The 27,937-nt window shown below is 35.9% G+C and overlaps 1 protein-coding gene across 1 annotated transcript in view; it reads right to left on the minus strand.

Annotated features, from left to right (window-relative positions):
- Positions 1 to 27,937, minus strand: part of EML6 (EMAP like 6) — a 358,600-nt gene that overhangs the window by 215,871 nt on the left and 114,792 nt on the right. Inside the window, exons 2-4 of the mRNA XM_049784798.1 lie at positions 16,731 to 16,890; positions 6,704 to 6,802; positions 3,868 to 3,936 (exon numbers count right to left, since the gene is read on the minus strand). Coding sequence (XP_049640755.1) covers positions 3,868 to 3,936; positions 6,704 to 6,802; positions 16,731 to 16,890 — 328 coding nt within the window. The remainder of the gene's footprint in view (positions 1 to 3,867; positions 3,937 to 6,703; positions 6,803 to 16,730; positions 16,891 to 27,937) is intronic.

Consider the following 27,937-nt stretch of genomic DNA (forward strand, 5'->3'; position numbering starts at 1 on the left):
TCAGGAAGAAATTTAATCTAAGGAAAATTAATTAGCTCTTTTAGAGTCAAAGGGAGTAAGAAAGAATCCAAATTCAAAATCAAATAACCTTGGCTTCCTCACTATAAAATATGCAGGCTCATGATGGCTCTTCAGTCCAGATCCTAGACTTTCAGAAAGTCCAAACCTAATAGAAACCAGTCATATTCATTTCCTGAATGAAAGAACAACCTAGTGCCTTTGGCCTATCTGACAACGATCAGAAACCCATGTTGACAGATAATATCTTTGGTTAATAAAAAATAATGCAGTGCAAAAGTATATTTTGTGTCTAAAATCTTTCAAATAATTGGTTCTCTTCAGAATATAATTAAGATATTATTTGGTGATAAAAGTGCTGATAATCTTTGACCATGTTTCCATGGGCCAAAGAAGTTTCTGGTTCCTTCTCTCATAACTGTGTGGGTGATCAATGCTTCCTTAAGCAAAATGCATCCTCTCCTCTAATCTTTTCTACCAAACTTACCTAAAGCTCAGCTCAATAGAATCACCTTCCTGACACACTTCATATTCTTCCCTAAGCAATCATAATTATCCCTTTATCCCTGGAGAATTTCTGTTTTGATCCTTATAAGAATGTACAATTTTAATTGTCAAACTTTAAACAAACTGGGTTCTCTATCTTTGAGAGTCTTGCTAATGCTTTATCAATCTTGTTTATATTTTCAGAACCAACTATTGATTTCACTGATTTTTTTTAGATTTGGGGAATCTCAACCTTTCTTTTCTAAAGTTCTTATCAGCGAGAATATATAGATAGAAGGATAATGCTAGTTGGGTTTTCAGAACTGTCATCTTCTTTCACAAAGAATGGTTCTGCATTGCTTTTCCACTGTGACCTTTGCAGTGTGTTAGTGGTTTTTTTTTTTATCTGTTGTAAGGGCCTCATTAACTAAAAACCTTTTTGGGGTACACTGTCTTGACATAAACATGGCTCCTCTGCATCAAAGTGAAGCCTGTTAACAGTATCTATTTGCCTCCATTTCTTGGGATTGTATAGCTAGGCAGAGTGCAACTGGGTTTGCTGGAAGACACCGCCCTTTGTCCTGGTGCTTCTCTTTTCCTAGGAGAACACTGATTTAGGGTAAAAAAATCTTCTGAGTCAAAGAGAACCCCCCTCTGTCTGCTTCTATTCATTAAGATAACTTTAATCATATTAGTAATGGCATGGTTTCCCCTTTCATGTGGTACAAAATCTACAAATTTTTATCAAATTTTGGGTCAAAGTGATAGGACAGTCAGTAGGGCATTTACCTTGCATGCGACAGACCTGGGTTAGTTCCCCAGCATTACATATAGTTCCCCAAGTCTGCCAGGAGTGATTCCTGAATGCAGAGTCAGGAGTTGCCCTTGAGCACTGGTGGGTGTGGCCCCCCAAACAAAAAAAATTCAAATTAATGTGCTTTCTTGTCTTTTGGTAGTCACTATAAGACATGAGGCTATACCAATTGGTACAGAAGGAATCACTGCCTATATGTCGGCAAACAAAACTTTCAAGTTAAATCAGGTCTTTGGGAAAGGATTACAAAATGTTTATGAAATTCCAAAATTTTTGTGAGATAGCTGCTATATTTTAATATAGATTTTTTTCTTGAATTTTTACCCAGATCCCCTGGTGATTATTTACTAACATGATAATCAGACCAGCACAACTATCTAAAGATGCATTGCTGCTTGAAACTTGTGGTGCACAAGATTACTCAGGTCTTTCTGGTAGTGAAGTAGCTGGTGTTATTTAGGGGGATCATGAGTGCTCGGAATTAAACCTGGGTATGGTGCATATATCATAACCACTATACTATCTCCTAGACCCTATTTTCCCCCTTTGTTTTGTAAGTAATAAATGTTACCAATGATAATTTTAAAAGTAACAAAACTTTTGGGGGATATCCAAGCAATGCTAAAGAGGTTCTTTCAAAGCTAATTTTAGAAACCTCATAGCCAGTTTGATGCAAGGGCAGAGGATACAGTGCTGCTTGTGCTGCTTTGGTCACTCCCGGCAGGATTAAGGAACCTCCAGGACTTTACCCAGTGATGGGCCAGTTGCATGCAAGGTATGCAGCTTAACTCCTGTTCTTGTTCTCTCTCTCTCTGTCTCTCTATCTTGTACCAGTTTAAGTCACCCATGAGTTCATTACTAAGATATAGCCACGATTTTGAAATATTATTAAAATTTATTTTTTACACAACAATATAATGCATTGGCAGGCCAGAGATAGAAAGGCAGATAAGGTGCTTTCCATGTAAGCACTCAGCCCAGGTTCAATCTCTAGCAACATATGATGCCCCAAGTCCTGCCAGGAGTGATTTTCTGAGTACAGAGGTGAAGAACTTCTTGGTGGGTGTGGCCCCCAAACATATCTATTGATCTATCTATCTACTTATCTACCTACCTATCTATACTTTACAAATACAGTATACATATACTGTAACTGTAAAGAAGCCCCAATGTCCTATCTACAAGCAAACTTTAAATAGATTTTGTACTATTTCTCATTAACATAATCATCTAAAAGATGACCTATAATAAGTACACAGTATTTATACCTATTTTTATTTAATACAGCATATATTTTTAAATCATTTTTATTTTGAGCAAAGTGAATTACAAATCTTTCACAGTAATATTTTAGGTATATAGTGACATTGAATCAGGGGCATTCCCACCACCAGTGTTGTCTTCCCTCCACCCCTGTTCCCAGCATGCATCCCATATCTCCCTCCTTTGCCACCCCCGAGCTGCTAGAATAAGTGGTCTCCTCTGTGTCTAGCTTATTGTAGATTGGGTATCAATTCTGTTGTCGTTGATTCCCTTTCTAATCTCCCAATATTTACTCTGCCTATGCAAAAAAAAAAAAAAAAGCACAATTTTTTTTGTTGTTGTTGTTGTTTGTTTTTTTTTTTTTTTTAGGTTTTCTTTTTTCAAGATCATGGTCATTGTTTAGTTGTTGTCTTAATACAGCATATGCTTTTAACCGTCTGGAGGTAGTTAAGTAGTTTTCAGAGTTTTTATTTCTGTTTGGTTTGGTTTTCTGTGATATGAAAAGGTGTTCACATTTCTAACAATTTCCTGGGGATAAATGACAAGGTATGGAATTACTGGCTCAAATTCTGACTATTGAACTATACTGACAATTTTATAAACTAAAATGTCATATTAAATTGCACCTCTGCTAGCAATTTTTAGAGTGATCATTCACTAATTCTTTACCATTTTGACAATAATTTGGATAGATTAAAACTATTTATGTATTATATATTATTTTATATATATTATTCCAAAATCATTCCCAAAATATAGCATTCATATGTCAGTCAAATTATTTCTATTTTTTTCCCCACTGTATATAAACTGTGCCTATTCTACAGATTTGCTAGTGGTGCCTTACATTTCAAAAAGCCAAGAGTCTCTCTACCATACTTGTTTATTATTTGTTATCTTTGATGTTTAATTTTGGGGGAGGTTAGACAATGTTTAAATAATTGTTTAAATGTTTAATTTTCTTTTCATGCCTTGCAGATGGTAGGTCACTGTTCCATGTGTAGTTGAATCTATAAGATAATCCTCTATTATTTCTTTCAGTATTAACATCTGGTTAAGCATTTAAAACTTTCTTTCAAGCTTCCTGCTATCACTTTTTATTAGTTTCATTGTTGAAGCAATGATATCAGCCGACATTAGCTAACTTTAAGATCAGAGATGTAAGAAGGTTCAAAATTTATGGGAGAAAATGTAAAGGTGAGCAGTTTCTCAATGCTAAAATATACTAAATCCTAATTACTTTTTCACACAAGATACCAAAATAAATTTTAAAATAACTACATTACCTTTATATGTTTCACTCCACAGCTAACCACTCTGTTTGACTGGTATGGATCCCAGGAAATATCAAAAATCTGTTTAAAAAATTAGAAATTACTCAGTTGGTCATTTATGTCTTTTAACTTTTTGGGTATCAGTAAAGTTTCCAGTACAGTACAGCCTACCTCAACACTTAGAACAAAATGCTACCTGCACAAACTGAAAAATGGAGAATTTGGCTCTGGCTAACCCAGAAATTGTAAATTAATACTTTAATGTCTTATGTTTACTTACCTTTGACCTGAATATATAGGTAGTTAGTCATAATTGTTTATAAACACTGCTGTCATATTTAAATTTTATCCAACTGGGATAAACAAATTCAGTCAATTTAAGGTAATTTAACCTTTAATAGGAATACACAGTACTAATAAAACATTTCAGAGATAGCTTTTCAATTAAAAAAATTAAGAATAGGGAGGGAAGGGAAAATTTAAGAATAAAATATTTCATTTCAATTAAAAATATCCAATAGCCAAAATATGGTCAAGAGTTACTAGTAATTATAGAAATGAATAATCCTCAATACAATAAGAACTATGGTCACATAACCAATTTGGGGCAATAGGGTTTGGGGCCACAGTTAACAATGCTCATGGATTACTCATGGCTCTACACTCGGAAATTACTGTAGGTGGTGCTCAGAGGAACAAACTGGTGCCAAGCAACCTGGGTCAGTCAAATATAAGGCAAGTAGCCTATACAATGTACTTTCATCCTGGCCCCTATGAGCTCATTTTGAAAAGATCCAGGAGATTTTTATGTATATTGACTACATTCTGTGAAGTTCAAATAAAAAGAAGAACCAATTGTCGTGGCCAGAGTTTAGAAGAGAGAAATGCTTATTGGCTGCTTTTTTCATTACATAGGAAGGAACAGAAATCAATAATCAAGGAGATTATTATTATTATTGATTACCTATTACAGAAAATAATTATGAACTATATAAGAGCATTGAAGAAAAGCACTTGGTACAAATACCAAGCACCAATAATATTCAAAATTTCATTATAGTTCAGGTAACTTTTAGCATTTCTAGTCTTACTTAACCTTTTCTTCTCTATATTGAGTAGCACCATCTCTTTTTTTAGGAAGATACAATACTGAAAATAATTTTTCAGGTAACAAGATTATTTATTATACAAATAAATGCTAGAGATTAAATAGTTTAGTCACTAAAATAATTGAAAAATAATAACTATCCATAATCAGCCAATAACAATTCATTCTGGTATTAGGAATGAAGATGAAATTATGTATAATACAAATTATGGAGTCAGAGAAAACAGTATTCTAAAAATATTTTGTGAAAATATTCTAGGATCTTAAGATTACAACTTCACTAGGAGAGTCCTACAAGTTTTACAATTGGCCCCTAACTGGAAAGTAAAACACTTTAACAAAGGAATAAGTATTTTACATAGAAATCTAGTTCAATTCAACATATTTTATGAGATGATGAAATACAAACATAGGCAGAAATAGCAAAATCAAATTTTAAACCTCACAAATATTCTCAACCTATTCATTAAAATATCAACACAAAACCTGAAGACAAGGTCTCATCTCTACTGAGATCCCTAGGGTATTACTATGCATAGCAATGGATAGGAAGCCCCAATCCACCCCTCTATCAGAGGTGTGCCAGACCATCTCTAACAAGTGGTGTTCACTAGTGTTAATTCTGGATTTTCTGAGAATCCAATTCAGTACAATAGTAGACCTAAAATTATAGCATCAACTATGGAATTACCTAAAATAAATATTTCCTTAGATAAATATATCATTCATATAAAAATAACTTTTAGGGGCTGGAGTGATAGTACAGCAGGTACTTGCCTTGCACATGACTGACCAAAGTTTGATTCCCAGCATCCCATATGGTCCCGAGTCCCACCAAGAGTGATGCCTAAGCACAAAATCTAAAGTAAATCCTGAGCACCAACAGGTGTGATCCAAAAACCAAAGTAAAAAGAAAAAATAACTTATGAGCTCACACTAAATCAGAGACAGTGAATTTATTATTTAATTACGTCTTCATTCTATATGACTATATTGTTCGGAAATATAAAACAACTAAAAATTAATGTAAACTTATTCAAATTCTTTTTCAAACTTAAAAATAAAATTAAATTGTTTTAATTATGCAAGGCACTGAACAGATTTTTAGGCAGTAAATTCATGTACCTGGTTTATATATTATATACTTATATTAACTATGACTGAATTTATAATTTCTCATCATACTGACTTCAACATAAATAATAAGAAGACCATAGCCTATTTTTAACATCCTCAAATACAAAAAAACAAGTGGGGCTGGTGTGGTGGCACAAGGGGTAAGGCATCTGCTTTACCCACACTAGCCTAGGACAAACCACAGTTCCATACCCCTGCATCCCATATGGTCCCCAAGCCAGGAGCAATTTCTTAACACATAGCCAGGAGTAACCCCTGAAGTCACTAGGTGTGGCCCTCAAAAAGCAAAAAAATAAAAATTACAAATCTAAAAATAATATATATTACAAATCAGGGGGCCCGAGTGATAGCACAGCAGTAGGTCATCTGCCTTGCACACAGGTGACCTGGGACAGGCCCTGGTTCAATCCTCAATATCCCATATGCTCCCCTGAGCCTGCCAGGAGCAATTTCTGAGCACAGAGACAATAGTTACCCCTGAATGTTTCTGTTGTGACAAAAAATATAAATAAATGTTAAAAATATATTACAAATCAAATGCTACCTCATGACAGTCCCCAATTTAGGAAATTTACAGGGATGGGTTCAACAAGGTTTTCTTACCCGGTCAGAGTGGCCAGTGGCTGAGGCCAGAAGTTTTCCCTTTCTCCAGTCCCAAATGCAGACTGTGTTTTTGGCATCCAATCCCACAGAAGCTAAACGCTAAAATAAGAACAATAACTTTAATCGCTGAAAATGGTGAGATATTTCCCATATTCTATACCTTCTTTCAACATATAATTATTACAATGAACCAGGCATTAAATTCTTTAAGAAAAATTATTTCTGAGAATTCATTTTTATATATAAAACTTAAAGATATCATGAAAGTTGACTTGTTGGGTTACACTAAAATTTCATAAACCTAAAAGGCACAAGTGGCATTTTTTCTTAAAAATAAAATGTAGAATAGATGAGTGGATTAAAAAATATGGTATCACTACAAAATGAAATATTATCCAACTGCTAGAAAAATGAATTTATAAAATTTTCTTATAAATAGATGATAGGCAAAGTATTATTCTGAGTGAGAGGGAGAAGGATAGACAATAAATGATCTTTACTCATTGGTTTGCAATACTGTTGTTGAAAAGGTATCATGCCTATCACCCTCTCATTTCAGTACCCAGTTCTTATCCAGAGTGATCATTTGCAACTGTCATTTCATAGTGGTTCCTTCCTCTCTGCTCTAATTGTATTCCCCCCACTATTTGTGGCAAGCTTCCTATCCTGGACTTATCCTCCTGGCACTTGTCTCTGGATATTATTACTATACCATCTTTTTTAATATTATACAAATGAATGCAATAATTCTATGTCTATCCCTCTCTCTCAGACTCATTTCACTCAGTTTAATACTCTCCATATTCATACATGTATAAAGAAATTTCATAATTTCATTTTCCCAACAGCTGCATAGTATTCCATTGTGCAGATGTACCATGGTTCCTTTATTCACTCATTTGTTCTTAGGCTCTTGGATTGTTTCCAGATTCTGGCTATTGTGAATAATGCTGTAATGAATATAGTAATGCAGAGAGTGTTCCTGTATTATAATTTTATGGCTCCTAGATATATTCCCAAGAGTGGTTTGGTGGAACACATGGAAGCTCCATTTCTAGCTTTTTGAGGAATATCTACATTTTTTCCCAAAAAAGGGTACAACCTATTCTATCTCATTTTGAGACTCAGTAAAATACTCTCCCTATTCATTTGTTTATAAGAAAATTTCATGAATTCATTTTTCTCTAACAAATATGTAATATTCCACTGTGTGGATGTACCAAAGTTTCATTATCCACTCATCTGTTCTCAAGCACTTGGGTTGTTGCATATTCTGGTGATTGTGAATAGTGCTGCAATGAACACAGAATGCAGAAGGCTTTAGGGCAGGGGTCTCAAACTCAATTTACCTGGGGGCTACAGGAGGCAAAGTTCTGGTTAGGCAGGGCTGTATAAGGGATTTCACAAAAAAGTTCTCAAACATCATTATTAACAGTTTTAATAATTTCTTCTAAACATGAATAGAACATTGAGTGAAGATCATGAACAGTTCTTCTGAACATGGCATCTTTTGCCTATTCCTTGCTGCCAGAGACTTGACAGCACTTCTCACAAATCTGAACCACATTTGGCTTTAGAGAGGAAGCAGTTGAGACCCTCAGTATGGCTTAAAGATGATCATCATTAAGTCTAAACCTGTACTTTGACTTATTGAAGTTCAATGTGGAGAATAACTTTTCACGCAAATATGTGCTCCCAAAAAGGCACATGGTGCGCTTGAACATTCGGGAAAGCTCAGGGAAGCTGGGGGGGCAATTCTCTCAAAAATTGCCCATGCATGTCTGCTTTTCCACTAATCTCCCTGAATTTGGCTTTGAGATTAGAGTTGCATTGCAGGTCAATGAGCTCCATTTGAAGCACAGGAGGGGCATCTTGCACATCAAAGCAAAAGGGGTCCACAAAAATTTGGGAAGTGGCTCTGTGCTTTTTGAAGTATGCAAATCTGCGATCAAATCCCTTCTCTAGCTTAAAAATAGCATCAACATATTTCTCACCACTGAATGGTATGCCTGTAACATCTTGTTTAGTACATTCAGCTTATGTGTGACGTCAACAAGAAAAGCTAAGTCCATGAGCCATTTGTGATCACTCAACTCATAAACAGCATGCCCATCCTTCTCCATGAAGGCTTTCTCTTCTTCTCTCAACTCAAAAATTATTTTCAGGACATTTCCCCTGCTGAGCCAATGTACCTCAGTGAAATAGAGCACATCTCCATATTCTTACTCCATTTTCTCTAAAAAAAAGCATGGAACCTCCTGTGCTTTAAGCCCCTGGATCTTATTTGGTTGATGCATTTCACAACAACAGACATCACATTGTCATACGGCAGGCATTTACTGCAAAGGGCCTGCTGATGGATAATGCAGTGAAGAGCAATGGCCTTCTCTATACTCTCCTCTTCAAGTTTTTTTGAACAAGTGCCACCAGTCCATTTTTCCTCCCATTTTTCATCGATGGCGCTCCATCAGTTATTATTCCAACAAACCTCTTCCATGGCAAACCTGCATTCTCAATGGCATCACACAGATGCTGAAATATCTAATTAGTCGTGGTCTGGCCATGCATTGGAATTATTGTGAGCAGCTCCTTTGTCAATTCAAAATTGCAATCAACGCCACACACATAAATTGTGAGCTGTGCAGTGTCTGTTATATCTGTGCCCTCATCAAGAGCAACTGAGTATGCATCAAAACATTTGGCTTTCTCACACAGTTGATGATGATAAATGTCACTTGACATGTCAGAAATGTGCTCTGCCACAGTGTTGGCAGAAAGACTAATTTTGCTAAACTGACCTTTCTTTTCCGGACAGATAACACTTGCAGCCTGTAACATGCATTTTTTTTAAACAAACTCACCTTCTGTGAATGGTTTCCCTGCCTTAGCAATCATCTCACTAACCATGTAACTAGCTTTGACTGATGCAACATTCTCTTTGGTTGCTTTCTTGAAAAAAATCTTGTTGCCTCATTAGACATGCTTTAAGACTGGCAGCCGCTTGGCTCTCTCATTTCCTTCATATTTTGCACATTCCTCAGCATGTTCAGTTGAATAATGGTGTTTCAAGTTGTATTCCTTGTGCACGGCAACTTTCTCTGAGCAAATAAGACATATGGGGATGCCCCTGTGCTCAACAAAGAAATACTGCGTCTCCCATTTTTCCTGAAATTGTCTGTGCTCGTCATCAATCTTTCTCTTCACTGCAGGCTTCAATGAAGTCATGATGAAGGCATGACAAAATCTAATTCTGTAATAAACTTCTCTCCCTTCTCTTTCTTAGGTCTCTGATAATGCAAGGGACAGTGGGCAGAAGCAGCAGAAAAGACCTCTGCGCTAGGTGCAAAGTATTTGCTATTATTCGCTTACCGAATATTCGCAATAAAAAATCGCATTAGTAAGAAAAAATCGCAAAAAATCACATTAAACATTTGCATACCTCGAACAGAACTGCTCGGGGTATGTGAATGTTTAATGTGATTTTTTTCTTACTAATGCGATTTTTATTGCTATTATTCGGTAAGCGAATAATCGCAAATATTGCGATATTTGAAGGCCGGCCGCGAGCCACAAAATGTTGTACAGAGGGCCACAAACGGCCCGTGGGCCGCGAGTTTGAGACTCCTGCTTTAGGGTATATTCCTAGGGCTAGTATTGCTGAGTCATATGGAAGCTCAACTATTAGTTTTTTGAGCAATATCCATATAATTTTCAAAAAGGGCTGGGCCTGTTGATATTTCCACCAGCAGTGAGTGGGAATCTCTTTCTCCCCAAATCTACACCAGCATTGTTTGTTCTTCTTTTTGATATGTGCTCTGTGGTGAGAGCTGTTATTTCATTATAGTTTTTATTTTAATATCCCTGATTACTGATGACATGAAATATTTTTTCATATGCCTTTTGACCATTTTATTTCTTCATTGAGGAGATGTGTATTCATTTCTTCTTCCCATTTTTGGCAGTGTTAATTTATTTTTAAATTATATTTATTGCTAAGCTCTACCAGAACCTGATAAATCTTAAATATTGAACCCTTAGTAGATGGGTATTGGATGAATAGTTTCTCCCATTCTGTGGGCAGTCTTTGTATCCTAGTCACAGTTTCTTTGCTTCAACTTTCATGGCCAGTGGTGTTTTATCCCTGAAGATGCCTTTAGCTTCAATATCATGGAGTAATCTGTCTAGCCTTTTTCTATTAACCTTATGGTTTTAAGTCAACTATAAAGGTGTTTGATCCATTTTGATTTAACTTTTGTGCATAGTATTACATAGAGTTTCACATTTTTGCATGTAGCTGACTAGTTATCCTAACACCACATGTTGGACTTTTTCCCTGTTCCACTTTATATTGATTGTTCCTTTATCAGAGACAAATTGATCATAAACCTGAGGGTCAGTCTCAGAATATTCAAAATTATTCCATTGATCTGAGGTTCAGTTTTTATTCCAATATGTTGCTGTTTTAATGACTACTTCTTTATAGTACAGTTTGAAGATGGGGAAAGAGATGCCTCCTGATTACTTTTCCCCATGGATTGCTTTAGCTATTGGAGAATTTTATGGTTTCATATGAATTTCAGGAATGTTTGATATATTTCTTTGAAAAATATCATGGATATCCTAATAGGGATTGTGTCAAATCTGTATTATGTTTTTTAAAGTATTGTAATGATGTTCATTCTCCTAATGAGCAGGGTATGTGTTTCCATTTTCTTGTGTCCTCTTTTATTCCTTGAAGCAGTGTTTTATAGTTTTCTTTGTATAGATTTTTCACATCTTTAGTTAAGTTCACTCGAAGGTACTTGATTTTCTAAAGAACAATTGTGAATGGGATTGTTTTTAATACATCTTTCTTCTCTTTCATTATTTAGATATAAAAAAGCTATGAAATTTTGCATATTAATTTTGTAGCCCACCACTTTTCAAATCTACTGTTTCTAAAGAAGCATTTTTGTAGAGTCTTTAGGATTTTCCTAAATATAGTATCATGCCATCTGCAAACAGTGAGAGTTTGATTTCTTTCCTTCCTGAATGCCTTTGATATTTTTTCCTTGCCTAATCACTATGGCAAGTATTTCTAATACTATTCTAATAAAAGTGGCAAGAGTGGGCAACCTTGTCTTGTGCCAGAAGTTAGCAGAAATTATTTTATATTTTCCCAGTGAGTATAATGTTTGCCATGGGATTGTGGTAAATGGCTTTGACTATATTGCAGAAGTTCCTTTAAGTCTCATCTTGTTGAAAATTTTAATCAGGAATAGGTGATGGACCTTGTCAAATGCTTTCTCTGCATATACTGCTAATACTGTATGAATTTATTATTTGTTTTATTGATATGGTAAATTATAATAATTGACTTGCATATGTTAAACCATTCCTTCATCTCTTGGATGAACTCATTTGGTCATGGTTGTATTACCTTATTAAATGGTCTCTGTGTCTGCCTAAATTTTATGGAGCTGTGTTTCTGGATGAACCTGACCTGGAGTGACTTGAAAAACTCTCCCCTTATCCTGGATCCTGGTTCTTCTCTTTCCCTTGGGGCACACTGACCAGGATGAAAATGGCTTTTCTGAGTCAAAGAGAAGTCCACTGCCAGCCTTATGTCTGCCTCAGTTTCTTGGGCTTTATATTTTTTTACACACAGTTTTGAATGGATAAGTGATATGGTTTAAGAAAAAGCGTCAATTTATATTTAAAGAGATAGTATTATTCAAATATGAGACTATCAGAGCTTATATTTTAGGAGAGCTTTTGAAAGCACAGGCATGAATGTACATATAATTAAAAAGCCACAGAAAATGGTTACACATATTGTTTTATAGGGATTATTTAGATTTCTTAACTAAATTCTTAATTAAAGGTGGCTGTCCTTAGAGATATATAGTATAAAAATACATTGTTGGAGGGCTGGAGCGATAGCATAGTGGCAGGGTGTTTGATTTGCATGTGGTCAACCCAGGATGAACCTGTTTTCAATTCCCAACATCTCATATGGTCCCCTAAGCCTGCCAGGAGCAATTTCTAAGTGCAGAACCAAGAGTAATCCCCGAATGCCACCAGGTGTGGCCCAAAACCAAAAACAACAATAACAAAAAAAAATACATAGCTGGAAGTTTTGAAATGTGCCCTTAAGAAAGAGGGTTTTGCCACGTAACTTGAACTAGCTAGTCCTGCCTCCCAGTTAGAGAGGGAAAAAAGGGAGGCACTAAGACCAAACAGGTGCAAGACTACTAAGTAGTAGGCTAGGTACAGAGGGGACCACATATTCTAGCAGCCCTGGGTGTGAGGGAAGAGGATATGGGACATAGGACAAAAATGGAGGTGTAGGAAGGACAAATTGGTGATGGGAATCCCTCCTGATTCTATGTGAATATGTACCTAAAATATTGTCAACAATATGTAAGCCACTATGATCAAAATAAAAATTATATTTAGAAATAAAGAAAGAGGGTTTTGATTTGCATCACCCTGATGATTAATGATGTGGAACAATTTCTCATGTGCCTTTTAACCATCTGTATTTCTTATTTGAGAAAATGTCTATTAATTTCTTCTTTCAATGAAATGAAATTCATAGAAAACTTTCTTTCATAAAATGTTCTTATACATAGATGAATATTGAGGGCATTTTATGTGAAATAAGTCAGAGGGAGAGAGGTAAACATAGAACAACAGCATTAATTTGTGAGATATAAAAATAGTATGGTAATAATATCAAAATAGAGATGAGGGTTAAGAAAGCCAGTCCATGGTAGGAAGCTTCAAATAGCCTCAAATGGTGAGGGAGTGGGTTAGGGCAGAAAAGAGACCACTAAGACTATGATAATTGCAAATAATCATTCTGGACAAGAACTGGGTGCTAAAAGGAGAAAAAGTGATATGTCTGATACCTCTTCAGTAAAAATAGTGCAAACTACAGTGCCTAAAGGTTAAAAAAATAAAGAGAGAATAAGAGAGAAACAACTATCATGACAAGATATCATGACAAGATACATACCTGTAAGAGAAATACAGGCAAGGGGTGAAGGAGTGGAGGAGGGAGAGGTGGGCATTGGTGATGGGAAGATTGCACTGGTGAAGGGGGTATTCTTTTTTATAACTGAAACCCAACTACAAACATATTTGTAATCATGGGGCTTAAATAAAAATATTATTTAAAAAATAAAGGAAGAGAGAATATGAGAAAGAGGAAATAAAACTGCCTTCCTCAGAGTTAGGTACGTGGAAGGCCAGGAGAGAAACTGGGTACACTGGTGGCAGGAAATGTACACTGGAGAAGGGTATTGTACTGAAACTCAATCAGAAACAACTTCTAAGTATGGAAAAAACTCAAATGTGTTATGAAAAACCTTGTAAACATGGTATTTAAAGTAATTAAAAATAATAAAAAATTTTAAATCCTAGATAGATGTGATACTTAATAAATGCTAGAACTCAAAAAAGAAAGGTGTAAAGAAAGTAAAAAGAATTGCCTTGTGATGTTTGAAAGTCATTGTTTATACTTTAAAGGTTATATTTTAAGCTATTTAAGATATGTTATTGGGAGGATCACTAGATTTATGGAGGAATTAGTCACAAATGACTTGTAGAAAATACTGTCACCTATCATCATTTCATCATTTTCTGTTTCAGGAAGCCATTCCACCACAGAATGCTAATATGCCAGTGGTACCTAGTACCTCTTGTATATAGGTTATTGCAAATATTGTTCTGAAATGCTTAACTTCAGAATTACATTTTTAAAGTAAATTGTCTTAAATCTATTTTGTGAAGATATAAAATACAATAGAATTTCTGGAGTACAGTTAAACTATATGCACTAACACACGTAATATGCATGATTTAATAAAATAATTTTACTCTCCCTAAAAAAAGTAAAAAAAAACAGGAAGGAAGGGAGGGAGGGAAGGAGGGAGGAAAGATGGAAGGAAGGAAAAAGGCAAGAAGGAAGGCAAGAAGGAAGAAAAGATGGAAGGAGAGAGGAAAGGAAGAAATGAAAGAAAGGAGAGAGCGAGGGAAGGAGGGGAGTTTTGTCTGTAATTTTTAACTAAGGATTCCAGAAATAGAAATTAAAATACATGACTGTGTTTTTGTTCATATAAAATATTAGACATGAATAAATTTTATTTAACTCATTGTCTTTTTTAGTCAGAATAGTGCAGCTAACCTAGTATTGAAACTAAAGCTAATAGCCACATTTCTTGATTGAGAAACATTCAAAAGATATTCATTTTGTTCATTTCTATGATCACTCTGAGCTACCTAAAAAGCATTTATATTGCTTTTTGTTGCTTGTCGGTGATGTACCATTTGTCACTTTCTAAATACCACTTCATTCAAGCAAACTGTTCAGGGAATAAGTAGACTTAGTACAATAAGCATCAACAAGCTATGTAATCCATCATGGCATAGAATGCTATTTCTCTCAACTGACAGTTAAATACAGTGCAGTCCATCCCTATCCCAGTACTCTTCAAGTGGTACCTAAAAGAAAATAATTAGGATTCTAACAAAAATATCTGAAAAAAATATTAAAAACTAAATCTGGATTTTCTTCTGTGCCATTACACTTTTTTTTTATGATACTTGAGAACAAATTCTTAATAATGGCTGACCCCAAGACAAGTTAAATTTAAATGTTTGTTTGTGAATACACATCTAGACATGCATTTTCCCCTGTACATTTTATGCATTTAAAAGTATTTAATCAGATAGTCAATACCAAGTCTAAACAAATATTACTATCCAATTTCTCTTTATATATGTACAATAAAATATATGCATTACCTTGACTAAATCAGATAAGATTATATAGCAGGAAAACTTAAAACAACACAAGTAGCAAATCTAGCTATAGAAAAAAAAAACTACGAGCCAGAGAGATAGCATGGAGGCAGGGCATTTGCCTTGCATTCAGAAGGATGGTGGTTCGAATACCGGCATCCCATATAGTCCCCTGAGCCTGCCAGGAGTGATTTCTGAGTGTAGAGCCAGGAGGAATCTCTGAGCGATGCCGGATGTGACCCAAAACTAAAGATAATCATTGTTTTCCTCAAAATAGCAAGTGTATGTTGTTAAAAGAAAAGTCATTCAACTAGATCAAGTCTTAAAATCCAACTGAATTTTCCATAACTGTTTGGTCAAGTCTGTGTAATTTTATAAATATTTCCAAAACATTAAGAAAAAGGTAAACTTTTGAAGGGGGTGAGGAAGTTTCTACTAGATCTTTGAATAAGTTATCTAAAATGGATTAAAAGGGCAAAGAGAATTAATTAGTAGGGTACATGATATAAAGAGGACAGAATTAGAAAGACTATAGAGATGTAAAAGTACAAGGTCTGGTGAAATAATCCCACTGAAATGCACAATGTGATTATAAGGGGATACTAAAAATTAGGTTAGAAAACAAGCATATTCTTCATTCTTGTAGATGTCTCAAATTCCACTGTTTTAAGGTAAGTCAAGCGTAACACTTATTTGGTAGTTAGAAGATAATAGAAGAGAATGTGAAGGAGAGGATGAATATGAGTTATTGTAAAGAAACTAGTAAGTATATGTGAATATGATTTCTTGAATTGGGGGAGCAGGTAGAGAGGAGTTGGTGTGATCTTAATGTAAGGAGTCAAAAAGAATCATCTCAGTGATTAGAAAATTATATAAAGGAAACCAAGGTTATGATTAGAGAGCTTAAGATATGTCCAAAAGATTTGGTCAAAACCTTATTCAAAACAGAAAGCTATCAATGGAAAACAATGGAATTGCTAATTGACCCTTCCAATATGAGTGTATAACTTCCTTTCTAGAGGGCTAAGTAAGATAGTGAGTTTAGGAGAACCCAAAGTAGGATTCTCCCACAGCTCAGAGTTCTGCCATAAAATTGGCATAAGCACAGTAAGTATTCTTGGAGACTACAAAAAGGAAATAGCAAGATTGATATGGGCTGAGCCTAGAGATTATATACATTATAATTCTAGATGACTAGTGAGATATCACTACAGAAAAGAAAATGAAAAAATAGACACACCTGTCCATCTGAATTGAAAGCCAGACAGGCAACTCCATGTGTGTGGACATCTTTAAGAATAGACACAGTCTGGACATTATAGGAATCCCATATGCATATATAAGGCTCCTTTCCAACTTGGCCAGTTGCAACGAGAGTTTTATCTGGATGTAAGGCAAGGCTGAAAGAGAAAAGGAGTAAAAGGCATCTTTTTACACATTCTATTTAGTCAAAGTCTAAAATAAATACAATACTGATTATTAAAATTTTTATGAAAAAAAATAATATATAGGACCCTATTTAAAAATAGTCAAAAGGCTAAAATAACACTGTACTTGAGAAATCAGAAAACTACAGAACATGCATATCTCTTAATTCCAATGAAAAGTGTGTATTTAAAGTCAACATTTTTTATTTTAACCATTTAATAAGATAATACCAAAACAAATAGTCTGCAAGATCTCCAGAGTAACTAATTACCCAGCAATGTCAATTTTGGCAAAATGAGACTTAGCACAATAATAATTTCATCTGATCAACTTGGCTATACTGAAAACCACACAATAGAATTATTTAAAAAAATTCCTTTGCAGTTCTATCTTTGCTTTATGCTATGATATTTACTTACTGATTTCAAAAATATTCCTTAGGTTTCTAAGATCTGCTCTTTAACAGGAAACTTACTAGAGCAGGTTGGATGGGTGAGGAATAAAATACAGGAGAGGAATAAGGGTGGAGGTGAATAAGACATTGGGACAAGGGAAGAGGGGAACAGAACACTCTTATGGAGGGTGTGATACTGGAATGATTTGTTCATGAAACCATTAATAGTACTGTAAATAGAGGTGCCTAAAGTAAAATATTTAAAAGACAACAAATAATGAATAAGGAAGATATGAATGAATATCTAAAACATGAAACCCTGAATCAGGAAGATAGATAAAAGGGATGGAGCACATGTTTTGCATGCAGTATTCCTGGGTTTGGTTCCCAGTAACACAAAGTCTACCAGCCCAACTCCTCTGGGATGAAATCCCAAGCACCAGGTGTGACCTTGCTCAAAATATGTGAAATAATGCCATTTACAACAATATGGATGGTCCCAGAGGATAATATGATTAGTAAAATAAATTAAAAACAAACACCACATGATTCTACTCAAATGTAGACTATAGAGAAACAACTAAATAAATACAACAAATAAAACAAATCACAATGGAATACAACATAGCTGTAAGAAATGATGCAATCATGTAATGGCAGCAACATGGATGGAACTGGAAGATATTATGTTAAATGAAGTAAGCCATTAAAAGGGTAAATACAGAATGATATCACTTATATGTGCTTTAAAATAACTTCATGAAGAAATGCAATGGTCCAAATGGGAGTTATCTCAAACACCCTTGTCCCTAGAGTATAGTGAGGAGAAGGAAAGAAACTCAGTGGAGGAGAAACACAAATATGAAAGGATGAGGGTCAGGGGCCAATCAGTAGGTTAAATGTTTTCAATATTTATTGCTAAAGAAAAACCATAAGCTAGCAACAATAATTTTAAAACTTTAAATAAAGTGCAGAAAACCATAAATTAACAGGTAATCAAACTAAATCACAAAGGTTAAAATCCTTTAAAACTGGATTCCTCCTCCTTCTCCTTATCTGTATGTCCAAAGAGAGCTTCAGCTGTATCTGATGTGAGGATATCAGAATAGGCACTGTCATCATCACTGGGTTTGCAGATATCAACAGGGCTGTCGGTCTCATACGAAGCGCAGAATATTGTGGGTTAAATAGTTCAGTGGCATACAGTTCAGTTCAGCTGCCTACATCTTCAGCTCAGCTGTGACTTGTGGACTGAGCTGAAGCACTGCCCTCTCCAGCAGATGGCAGAAAATGGTTGGAGACTATGTGCATTCACACCAAATCAAATAACCTGTATGACCCCTAGTATAAACCGAGTTTGGGTTTTCGGCACAAATTTTGTGCCCAAAAAACTGGATATAGCCACTTGCAAAAAAAAAAAAAAAAAGACTGAATCAGGGGCCGGAGAGATAACATAGAGGTAAGGCATTTGCCTTGCACGCAGAAGGTCATTGGTTCGAATCCTGGTATCCCATATGGTCCCCCAGCCTACCAGGAGCAATTTTTGAACCAGGAGTAACCCCTGAACATTGCTAGGTGTGACCCAAAAACAAAACCAAAAAAACAATAAAACAAAAAACAAAACGAAATCAGACCATGTACCAAGGTCAAATGCAAATGGATTAAAGACCTTGATATCAGACCTGAAACCATAAGGTATATAGAACAACACATAGGTAAAACACTCCAGGACATTGAAACTAAAAGCATATTCAAGGAAAAAACAGCACTCTCTAAACAAGTCAAAGCAGAGATACACAAATGGGACTATATTAAGCCGAGAAGTATCTGCACCTCAAAGGAAATAATGCCCAGGATACAAAAGCCACCCACAGAATGGGAGAGATTATTCACCCAATACCCATCAGATAAGGGGCTAAGATCTATGATACACAAGTGGATGTGGTGAGAAAGGAACTCTCATCCACTGCTGGTAGGAGTGCTGCCTGGCCCAACCCCTATGGAAAACATTATGGAGGGTTCTCAGTAAACTCAAATTTTGAGCTGCCATATAGCAGTAATCCTTCTTTTTGATATCTATATTCAGGACAGAAAAACATTCATCAAAAGATTGTATGCATAACATTATTCATTGCATCACTCAGTACAATAGCTAAGACTTGGAATCAATCAAGATGTCCAACAACAGACGAGTGAATATATGGTACATATACACAATGTAATACAACATAGCTGTAAGAAATGATGCAATCATGCAATTGCAGCAACATGGATGGAACTGGAAGATATAATGTTAAATGAAGTAAGCCATTAAAAGGGTAAATACATGCTAGGAACAAGAGTGGAGGAAGGATAACATTGGTGGTGGGAATGCCCTTCATTCATTGTCACTATGTATCATAAATAATTCTGTGTAAATGAACTTCAGTCACAATAAAAATAAATAAATAAATAAATAAATAAAAGGGTAAATACAGAATGATATCACTTATATGTGCTTTAGAATAATTTCATAAAGAAATGCAATGGTCCAAATGGGAATTATCTCAAACATCCTTGTCACTAGAGTATAGTGAGAAGGAAAGAAACTCAGTGGAGGAGGAGAAACACAAATATGAAAGGATGGGGGTCAGGGGCCAAGCAGACTCAGATTCATTGGTGGAGAAAAATAAAGGTCAGAACTAAATCTCCAAGCCAAAGTCAACAACAGTGGAATCAAGAGTCCCTTCTAGTTTCTAAATAAACAAGACACTCAAGTCCAAGACCAAAGTATATCACATTGTATGTTAATATAAGCTGATATTACTTAACAAGTGTAGAGTTATTACCCAGTGACTTTATGACTATCAATTAACTTAGGGCTACTTATCTGAGTAATTATTCATTTACATATTAAAAAGAATTTCCTAATACTCAACTCTAAAAACCCTTTAAATATTATATTAATATGTATAGGTTAGACTCATATATTTATTTTCTAGAAACTGGGAAGCTGCATTATAGCACATATTTAAACCCTTTGGTGAGGAAATATTTTCTTGCTTACACTTATAACTTTGATTGTGTAAAAAAATTTGCTTTTCTTCAATATAATATATATTACTTAGGTTTCAAGCTAGCATTCAACTGTAACCTAAAGATAAACACTGTTGCTAGGAGAAATTGCACTTCTCAAAATTTCTTAACTCTTGAAGAAACTCTGGATACCATCCTCATTAAGATTTCAAAGCATGGAGGGATCCAAATCAAGTGCTGTTTTTGTGTCTGCTGCCATAGGTTATATATTTGAAATGAAAATTTCTATTTTACATAAATCATTCTGACACAGAACTACAAATTATTATGCTTGTGATTTATCACTATTCCTTTGCAGTCTAATCAAGATAAAACTATGCAAAATGCTAACTAAAATGTCAAAATTTTGTAGTAGTCCAGGGGAGACAACTTATTATTCTTAGATGTGAATATACTCTAATGCTTAAATTTATTATAGAAAGAAGTTGGTCCTTCTATAAATATATGTTGAAACTGAAAACAAGAGTATATAACCTATATAAATAACTAGACAAAAATTTGTTTTTTATTTTAATTTAAAATATGTGATGTACGAAGTTATTCATAGTTGGCTTTTAAACATACAATGTTTAAGGACCAGTCCCACCACCAGAGTCAACATCCCTCCACCAATATTCCCAAAGTCCATCCCATGTAACCACATTCCCTGCCCTGCCCTGCTATCTTTTTATGTTTGTTATTAAATTTGGGTCTGATTATTTTATTGTTGTTGGCTCTAGTTTGGATATTTAGTTGTACTTTAACATCCCTAATTCACTTGAGACTCCTTATCCTGTCTCCCATCGTTTTATATCTGCCTGTATCCTTCTTTTTTCGATCTTGCTGTTTGCCGTATTCTATCTCTATCTGTGGGATTCATCATTGTGACTAGGATGTGTCTTGGGGTGTTTCTCCTGGGGTCTTTTTTAGCTGGTACTCTTCGGGCATGCAGGATTTGGTCACATGTTTTCTTTAGCTCTGGTAGTTTCTCTGTGATGATGTTCTTGACTATTGATTCTTCCTGGAGATTTTCTTCTTGGGTCTCTGGGACTCCAATGATTCTAAAGTTGTTTCTGTTGAGCTTATCAAAGGCTTCTATTTTCATCTGCTCATATTCTTTGAGTAACTTTTCCATTGTCTGATCCTTTGATTTAAGGATTTTTTCCAATCTCTTCTGCTGTGTAAAGTTGTTATACATCTCATCTTCCAGCGCACTAATTCTATCCTCAGTTGCATTTAACCTGTTGGAAAGCTCATCCATTATGTTCTTCAATTCGTCTACCGAGTTTTTCAGACCTGTTATTTGACCTGATATTTCAGTTTGGAGTTTTTTGATTTCTATCTTCATATTCTCTTGATTTTTATTAGTGTTCTGATTTATACTTTCTTTGAGTTCTGTGAGCAACCTCCATATTTCTTCTCTAAACTCCATTTCTGAAAGACTGCTTAGGTGGTTGGCCATTGTTGGGTCATCAGAGTTTCCATCTTCATTCTCTATGGCTGAAGTTGGTCTGCGTAGTTTCCCCATTGTCACGCTTATGCTGTGGGTTTTTCTACATGTTGTGGTGGTATTCACTGGCTAGGTGGAGCGGCCGCACTCCTCTGCTTCTACCCCTTATAGGTGGGCTTAAGGGGGCCAACAGAGTCAGCTTTATCCGCAACTCCGGCCCGGAAACACTCACCTCAGCCAGCCGAGGCAAGCCGTCAGGGGATGAATGCCAGAGAAAATCAAAGTTCCCAGGTTGAAGCAAGCCCAGGGAAGCCCCAAAATGTCTGCCGATCTTAAGGTGCCCAGCAGAGTCTGTCTTATCCACAACTCTGGCCAGAAAGACACCCTGCCTTTATCCTTCACCATTAAATTTCTTTCCTTCTCCTGACTACATTCTGGGATCTAGGGTGATCTTGACAACCCTCATTTAAGCCACTGTATTTATTCATGCAGTAATTCTAAATATCACATCTTGCATTTATTTTTCTTCTGGTTTACTTCATTTTATACAGTATCTTCTGGTTCCATCCATGTTGCAGCAAATTACATGATGACATCATTCTTTACCACTATGTAGTATTTCATGGTGTATATGTACCACATCTTTATGATCCATCCAATTTTCTGCTGCTGGACATCTAGGTTGATTCCAACTCTTAGTTATTGTGTTGAGTGCTGTGCTGTGATGAATAGTGGTGTGCATACATCCTTTTGGAGGAGTGGAGTTTTTTGTTGTTGTTCTGGGGATACCCAAAAGCAGGATTGTTGGGTCACATGGCAACTCGATCCTGACTTTACTGAGATACCTCCATATTGTTTGGAGGGGTTGGACCAGGCAGCATTCCCACCAGCTTCTTTTTCATATCTCTACCAACACAAATTGTTCCCAGTATTTTTGATATGTGACATCCTCATTTATTCTCCCCATTTTAATGGGATCTTTAGATTTTGCAGGATTAACCTTTGTGAGTACTTTGTATATCCTTCTAGATAGCAATTTGATGTATTGTGTTAAAATATTTTTTCCAACCCTGTAAGTTTTCATTTAATTTTAGCCTGTATTAGATTTCCTTAATGATAAATGATCATGAACATTTTTTTCATGTGCCTGTTGGCCATCTCTTGGTCTTCCTCAGAGATATTTCTATTCATTTCTTCTGACCATTTTTAATGGGGTTTTTGGATTTTGTGGGGATTACCAGAAAATTCTTTTTACATAAAGAAAATATTATCCTTTTGAGCTTCAGTACCTGCTTTTCAGTTAATGGATTGTTTACCTCTTTTCAATTTTCAGTATAATTTTAGTAAGAGAATTTACTTTGGAATCAGATTCCTGAATTTGCATTTTGTATTTGCATGTTGTCTAATTACCACTGGCTTTTTTATTTGTTTTGTTGTTATTGGACCACACCTAGTGATGAACAAAAATTACTCCTGTAGATGGTCACGGGACCATATGTAATACTGATGACTGAAACCAGGTTGGTCACGTACAAGACAAATGTCAAGTGCCCTTGTACATCTCTCCAGCCCCACTTACTGGCTTTTTAAACATTTTACTTCAGTCTCTTTTGCCTCAGGTTTCTCATTTATAAAATGTAAACAATATCCATAAATAGGTGATATAAAATTATAAAATATTAAACAGTAGAAGTCACCCAGACTAAGTACAGTACCCAATCAAAATAAATTTTATTATCATCAAAATGTGTGTAACTTAACATCATATATACTTTCTTTTTTTTTTTTTCTGGATTTTGGGTCACACCCAGCAACGCTCGGGGGTTACTCATGGCTTTATGCTCAGAAATCACCCCTGGCAGGCTCGGGGGACCATATGGGATGTCAGGATTTGAACCACCATCCTTCTGCATGCAAGGCAAACTCCCTACCTCCATAATAATAATGAATAGTGATTATTATTCCCCATTTTTCTAGCCACCAAATTTGTGTTTCTCATCCCATTGAGCTCTCATTGAGCTCACTAAACGGCATTTTGGGCTTTAAATATCAGGATATTAAATAACAGGATCCTTAAATATCCAAAGTGCCCTCCCAGTCTTGTTCATCCTACAGCCTGACAGACTGCAATTTGTCTTCTCAGAAAGTTTAGTGCCCCACTTGCAGGTCCTAAGTCTAGTAACCAGCGCTAAAATCACAGTACCATTCCATACACACTATTCTGATTAGTCTGGATGCTGCCTGCATGTTGCACTACAGTGGTTTTGACTGAAGGGAGTGTAAAGTGTTAAGGACCAGATGATGGGGTAAAAAGAGGATGTGTTAGTCACTGCAGGTGGCCCAGAGATGAAAGGAGTCAGGCCCTATATGTGGCTGCCACAAATACTCTTCCCACTACTTCTGGGGATTCAGGGTGCTGAAATAAGTAGTCAAGGAAGTCTGCAATTAGAAATACCCAAAAATCTTAGTTGCCAAGGCTCTTTGTGTGGGACTCAGTAAGCAAATCCCCATCCCCCAGCATCTAGCTTGTCCCCTCTCAAGAGCGTAGAGCATTTCATTTTAGTGATCTGGCCAATGTTGAAGACAGGAACTAGCCTCCAGTCCAATGGGTATTATAGAGTGGAACTTTCTGAGGCCAAAACCAGGAGTGAGTTTTAAGCAGGATCAATTGGACGCTAGGTTATAATCCAACAAGGGAAAATGGTCCAAAGTATTGACCAACCCCTAATTCCCAATCTGCTATGTCAAGATCTAGGGCTGCAGTGATCCACTGTTCTAACACTTACACCTCCCTAGGGGTTGGTTCCTTTCAGGAAGCTACAAGGTATGTAGGATTCATTCAGGAACTATCTGTGCATATCCTTTGGATTATCTCCTACAAAACAGCTTCCAGGATCTTCTTTTTCTTCCTGATTTAGTCCACTGCCCACACTTCACTGTGCTGGGGGTAGGGGTTGGTTTCTTCTCCCAGAAAAGGTTCTGAACTACCATTGGGATGCTTCAATCTGTGTGGGGCCTGGTTTAGGTTTGGGGAAGACAAGATTCCTTGAAACTAAAATAAGATGCAGGTATACTTGTGGCCTTGGTTGTATGATAAGAAGTGGGTAGAGGAGGGACTGGATAGAATGCAATGAATATTAAGGGTGAGTTAGAATGGCAGAACCAGGTTGGAGCTACCATGGTCATGCTTCCCATCAGATGGCTGATCAATCATGACCTTGAGAGATCTATGTGGGTGGGTAGAAAAGGTCTGGGACAAATAACACTTGGGCTCCAGAACAGAGTTGGGTAGCTAACAAGTACTTGCTGTAATTATTTTTAAATATATAATAAGGGCCAAGGAGATGGTTCTAAAGACTAGAGCTCATGCCTTATGTGCAGGAGCCCCAGGTCTAATCACCAGCATTGTTTGGTGCCTACTGAGTATGAATCCTGGGAATGGCTTCCAAACAACAAAACTTTGAATTAAATAATGCATCGAAAAGGGGAATTTTACGCAACAAGTTTTACACTAGAGGCTTTAACCAGTACTCTGATCAAACTTGGTAGAATGTATACAAGATGCACCTCACACACTGTACTATCTTTAGGGCATCTTTTAAAATGTTTTAGGCTATAGAACAGCTCAGAATTCAAAGTTACTAATTATTTTTTTAAAAAAACCCTCTTCTCAATTTTTCTGGAACTTTTTTGATATTTAAAGTATTAGACATCATAGAAAATTGCAAGGAGACTAGAAAATGTCATGTCTGCATGACTAAATTAAATAAACGGAGATACTCTGAAAATTTTTAGACAAACTAAAATATTTTAATTAATTCAGTCAGCAAATCATTATTTATGGTTGTATGAAATATCAAATAACAACGTAGTCATAAGAAAATACACTACTGTTCTTTTAATAAAAACATCTTAGGGAGAGAAAGTAGAAGTGGGGTGGGATTTGAGAGGATAACTGGAGAAATTGGTGGCAAGAATTGAATACTTGTGAAGAAATGGGTATTGGAACATTGTACAACCAAAACTCAACTATAAAAAAACTTTTGTTTTTTGGGCCATACCCAGTGGTGCTCAGGACTCTGCACTCAGAAATTACCCATGGCGGGATCTGGAGACCATATGGAAAACCAGGGATCAAACCCAGGTTGGCCATATGCGTGGCAAATGTCTTACCTGCTGTGCTATTGCTCTGGCTCCTATCAAATAACATTTTAATACTGTATTTCACAGTGATTTAATTTTTTAAAAAGGTATCTTAATAGGAACAGGTATAGAAGTCAGTGTACCCTCAGAACAGCAAAGCTGTGTGGCAGAGTGAGGGACCCTCAGTATGATTCACTTTAATACAAAAGAGCCATTTTCATATGAGATAAGTGTGCCAGAGAGTAGTGTGGTCACAAGGAGAACAGAGGGACTGGTGGTGGGCTCCTCTTTGACTCAGAAGGTTATTTTCACCCAAGGACAATTTACCTTGAAGGAAGAAAAAAATCAGGACAGGGATAGAAGTCCTTCAGTCATTGCAGCTGGGCTATGATAGGCCAAAAATTCCCAAGAAACTGAGGCAGACAGAAAGAATGGCAACATTCTTTTACTCAAAGAATCATTTTCACCACAGATCTGTGTTCCCCAAGAAGTGCTCTCACTTCACCCTGTGGTCATGCCTATCTTTAGTCAATGAGTCCCACAACAACAACAACAACAAAAAAAACCCACCACATTGTGACCTAAAAAGGTCACAATGAGAAACACAGAACCCCATCATGCTTAGTGAATGAAGATGGCAGTTCTAAAGACCCAACAAGTATCAGTGAACTATATAGCCTCTCTGATAAGGACCTTAGATAGAAAATGTTGAATGTTTAAAGAACTAAAAAAATAAAATAAAGTAAAAATAAACAGCCAATAAAACTCAAGAGGATATGAAAGTAGAAAAAACTTCAAACAGAAATGACAGAAATGAAAAACTTCATAGGTAAAATGAAAAACTCACTGGAAGGCCTCACCAGATGATTAACAATTGCTGAGCACAGAATCAGTGAGTTGTAACATGAATTGCATAATACCTTCATACAACAGGAGAATTTGGAGGAAAAGAGTCTTAAATAAACAGAAGATGGGAAAAAATTCTCAAAATAATAAAAAAGACAACAAAAGACCGTTGTGATAAATGCAACAGAAACAACAAAAGAATCACTGGAAATCCAGAGAATAAGGAAGAAAACTGTCATGAAGAATCAGCAGTCAATGGCATCAGTGCTGAGAAGATCCCAGAGTAAAGAGTGCTAGCACCCTCATCCTGGAAGCCCCACAAATAAAAGCACCCAAGACACATCCTAGTCGCCATGATAAAAACCACAGATAGAGATAGAGTACTGAAATCAACAAGATCAAAAAAGGAAATTACATACAAAGGAGGATCATTAAGACTTAAGCAGATTTATCACAAGCAACCCTTAAGGCTAAAGGCAGTGGTTTGATATAGTGAAAAATTCAATAAAATGAATGCCTCACCAAGAATATCTCACCCAACCAGACTCTCATTCAGGTTTCAAGAAAGGATGCACATCTTCATGATAAACAACAGCTCAGGAACTTTACAAACTCAAAACCAACTTTAAAATATTACTGAAGCATCTACTTTAAGGCAAGAATAATATCAGAAACAGACCATACTTCTATAAGATGGCACAAGATCTTTGCATCTGCATTCATCAGGGATATTGGTCTGTAATTTTCTTTTTCTTTTTTGGGGAGGCAGTATCTCTGTCTGGTTTTGGTATCAAGGTGATGTTGGCTTCATAAAAGCTGTTTGGGAGTGTTCCCGTTTTTCAATCTTCAACAAAATCCTGGCAAATAGGATCCAATGCATCATCAGAAGATCATACACTACGACCAAGTAGGTTTCATCCCAGGAATGCAAGGATGGTTTAACATCTGTAATCTATCAACATCATACACAACATCAACAACAAGAAAAATAAAAATCACATGATCATATCAATAGATGCATAAAAACATTTGATAAAGTCCAACACCCATTCTTGATCAAAACTCTCAGCAAGATGGGAATGAAAGGAACCTTTCTCAATCTAGTTGAAGCCATCTACCACAAGTCAATGGC

This window comes from Suncus etruscus, chromosome 12 (genome assembly GCF_024139225.1).
Source record: "Suncus etruscus isolate mSunEtr1 chromosome 12, mSunEtr1.pri.cur, whole genome shotgun sequence".
NCBI lineage: Eukaryota > Metazoa > Chordata > Mammalia > Eulipotyphla > Soricidae > Suncus > Suncus etruscus.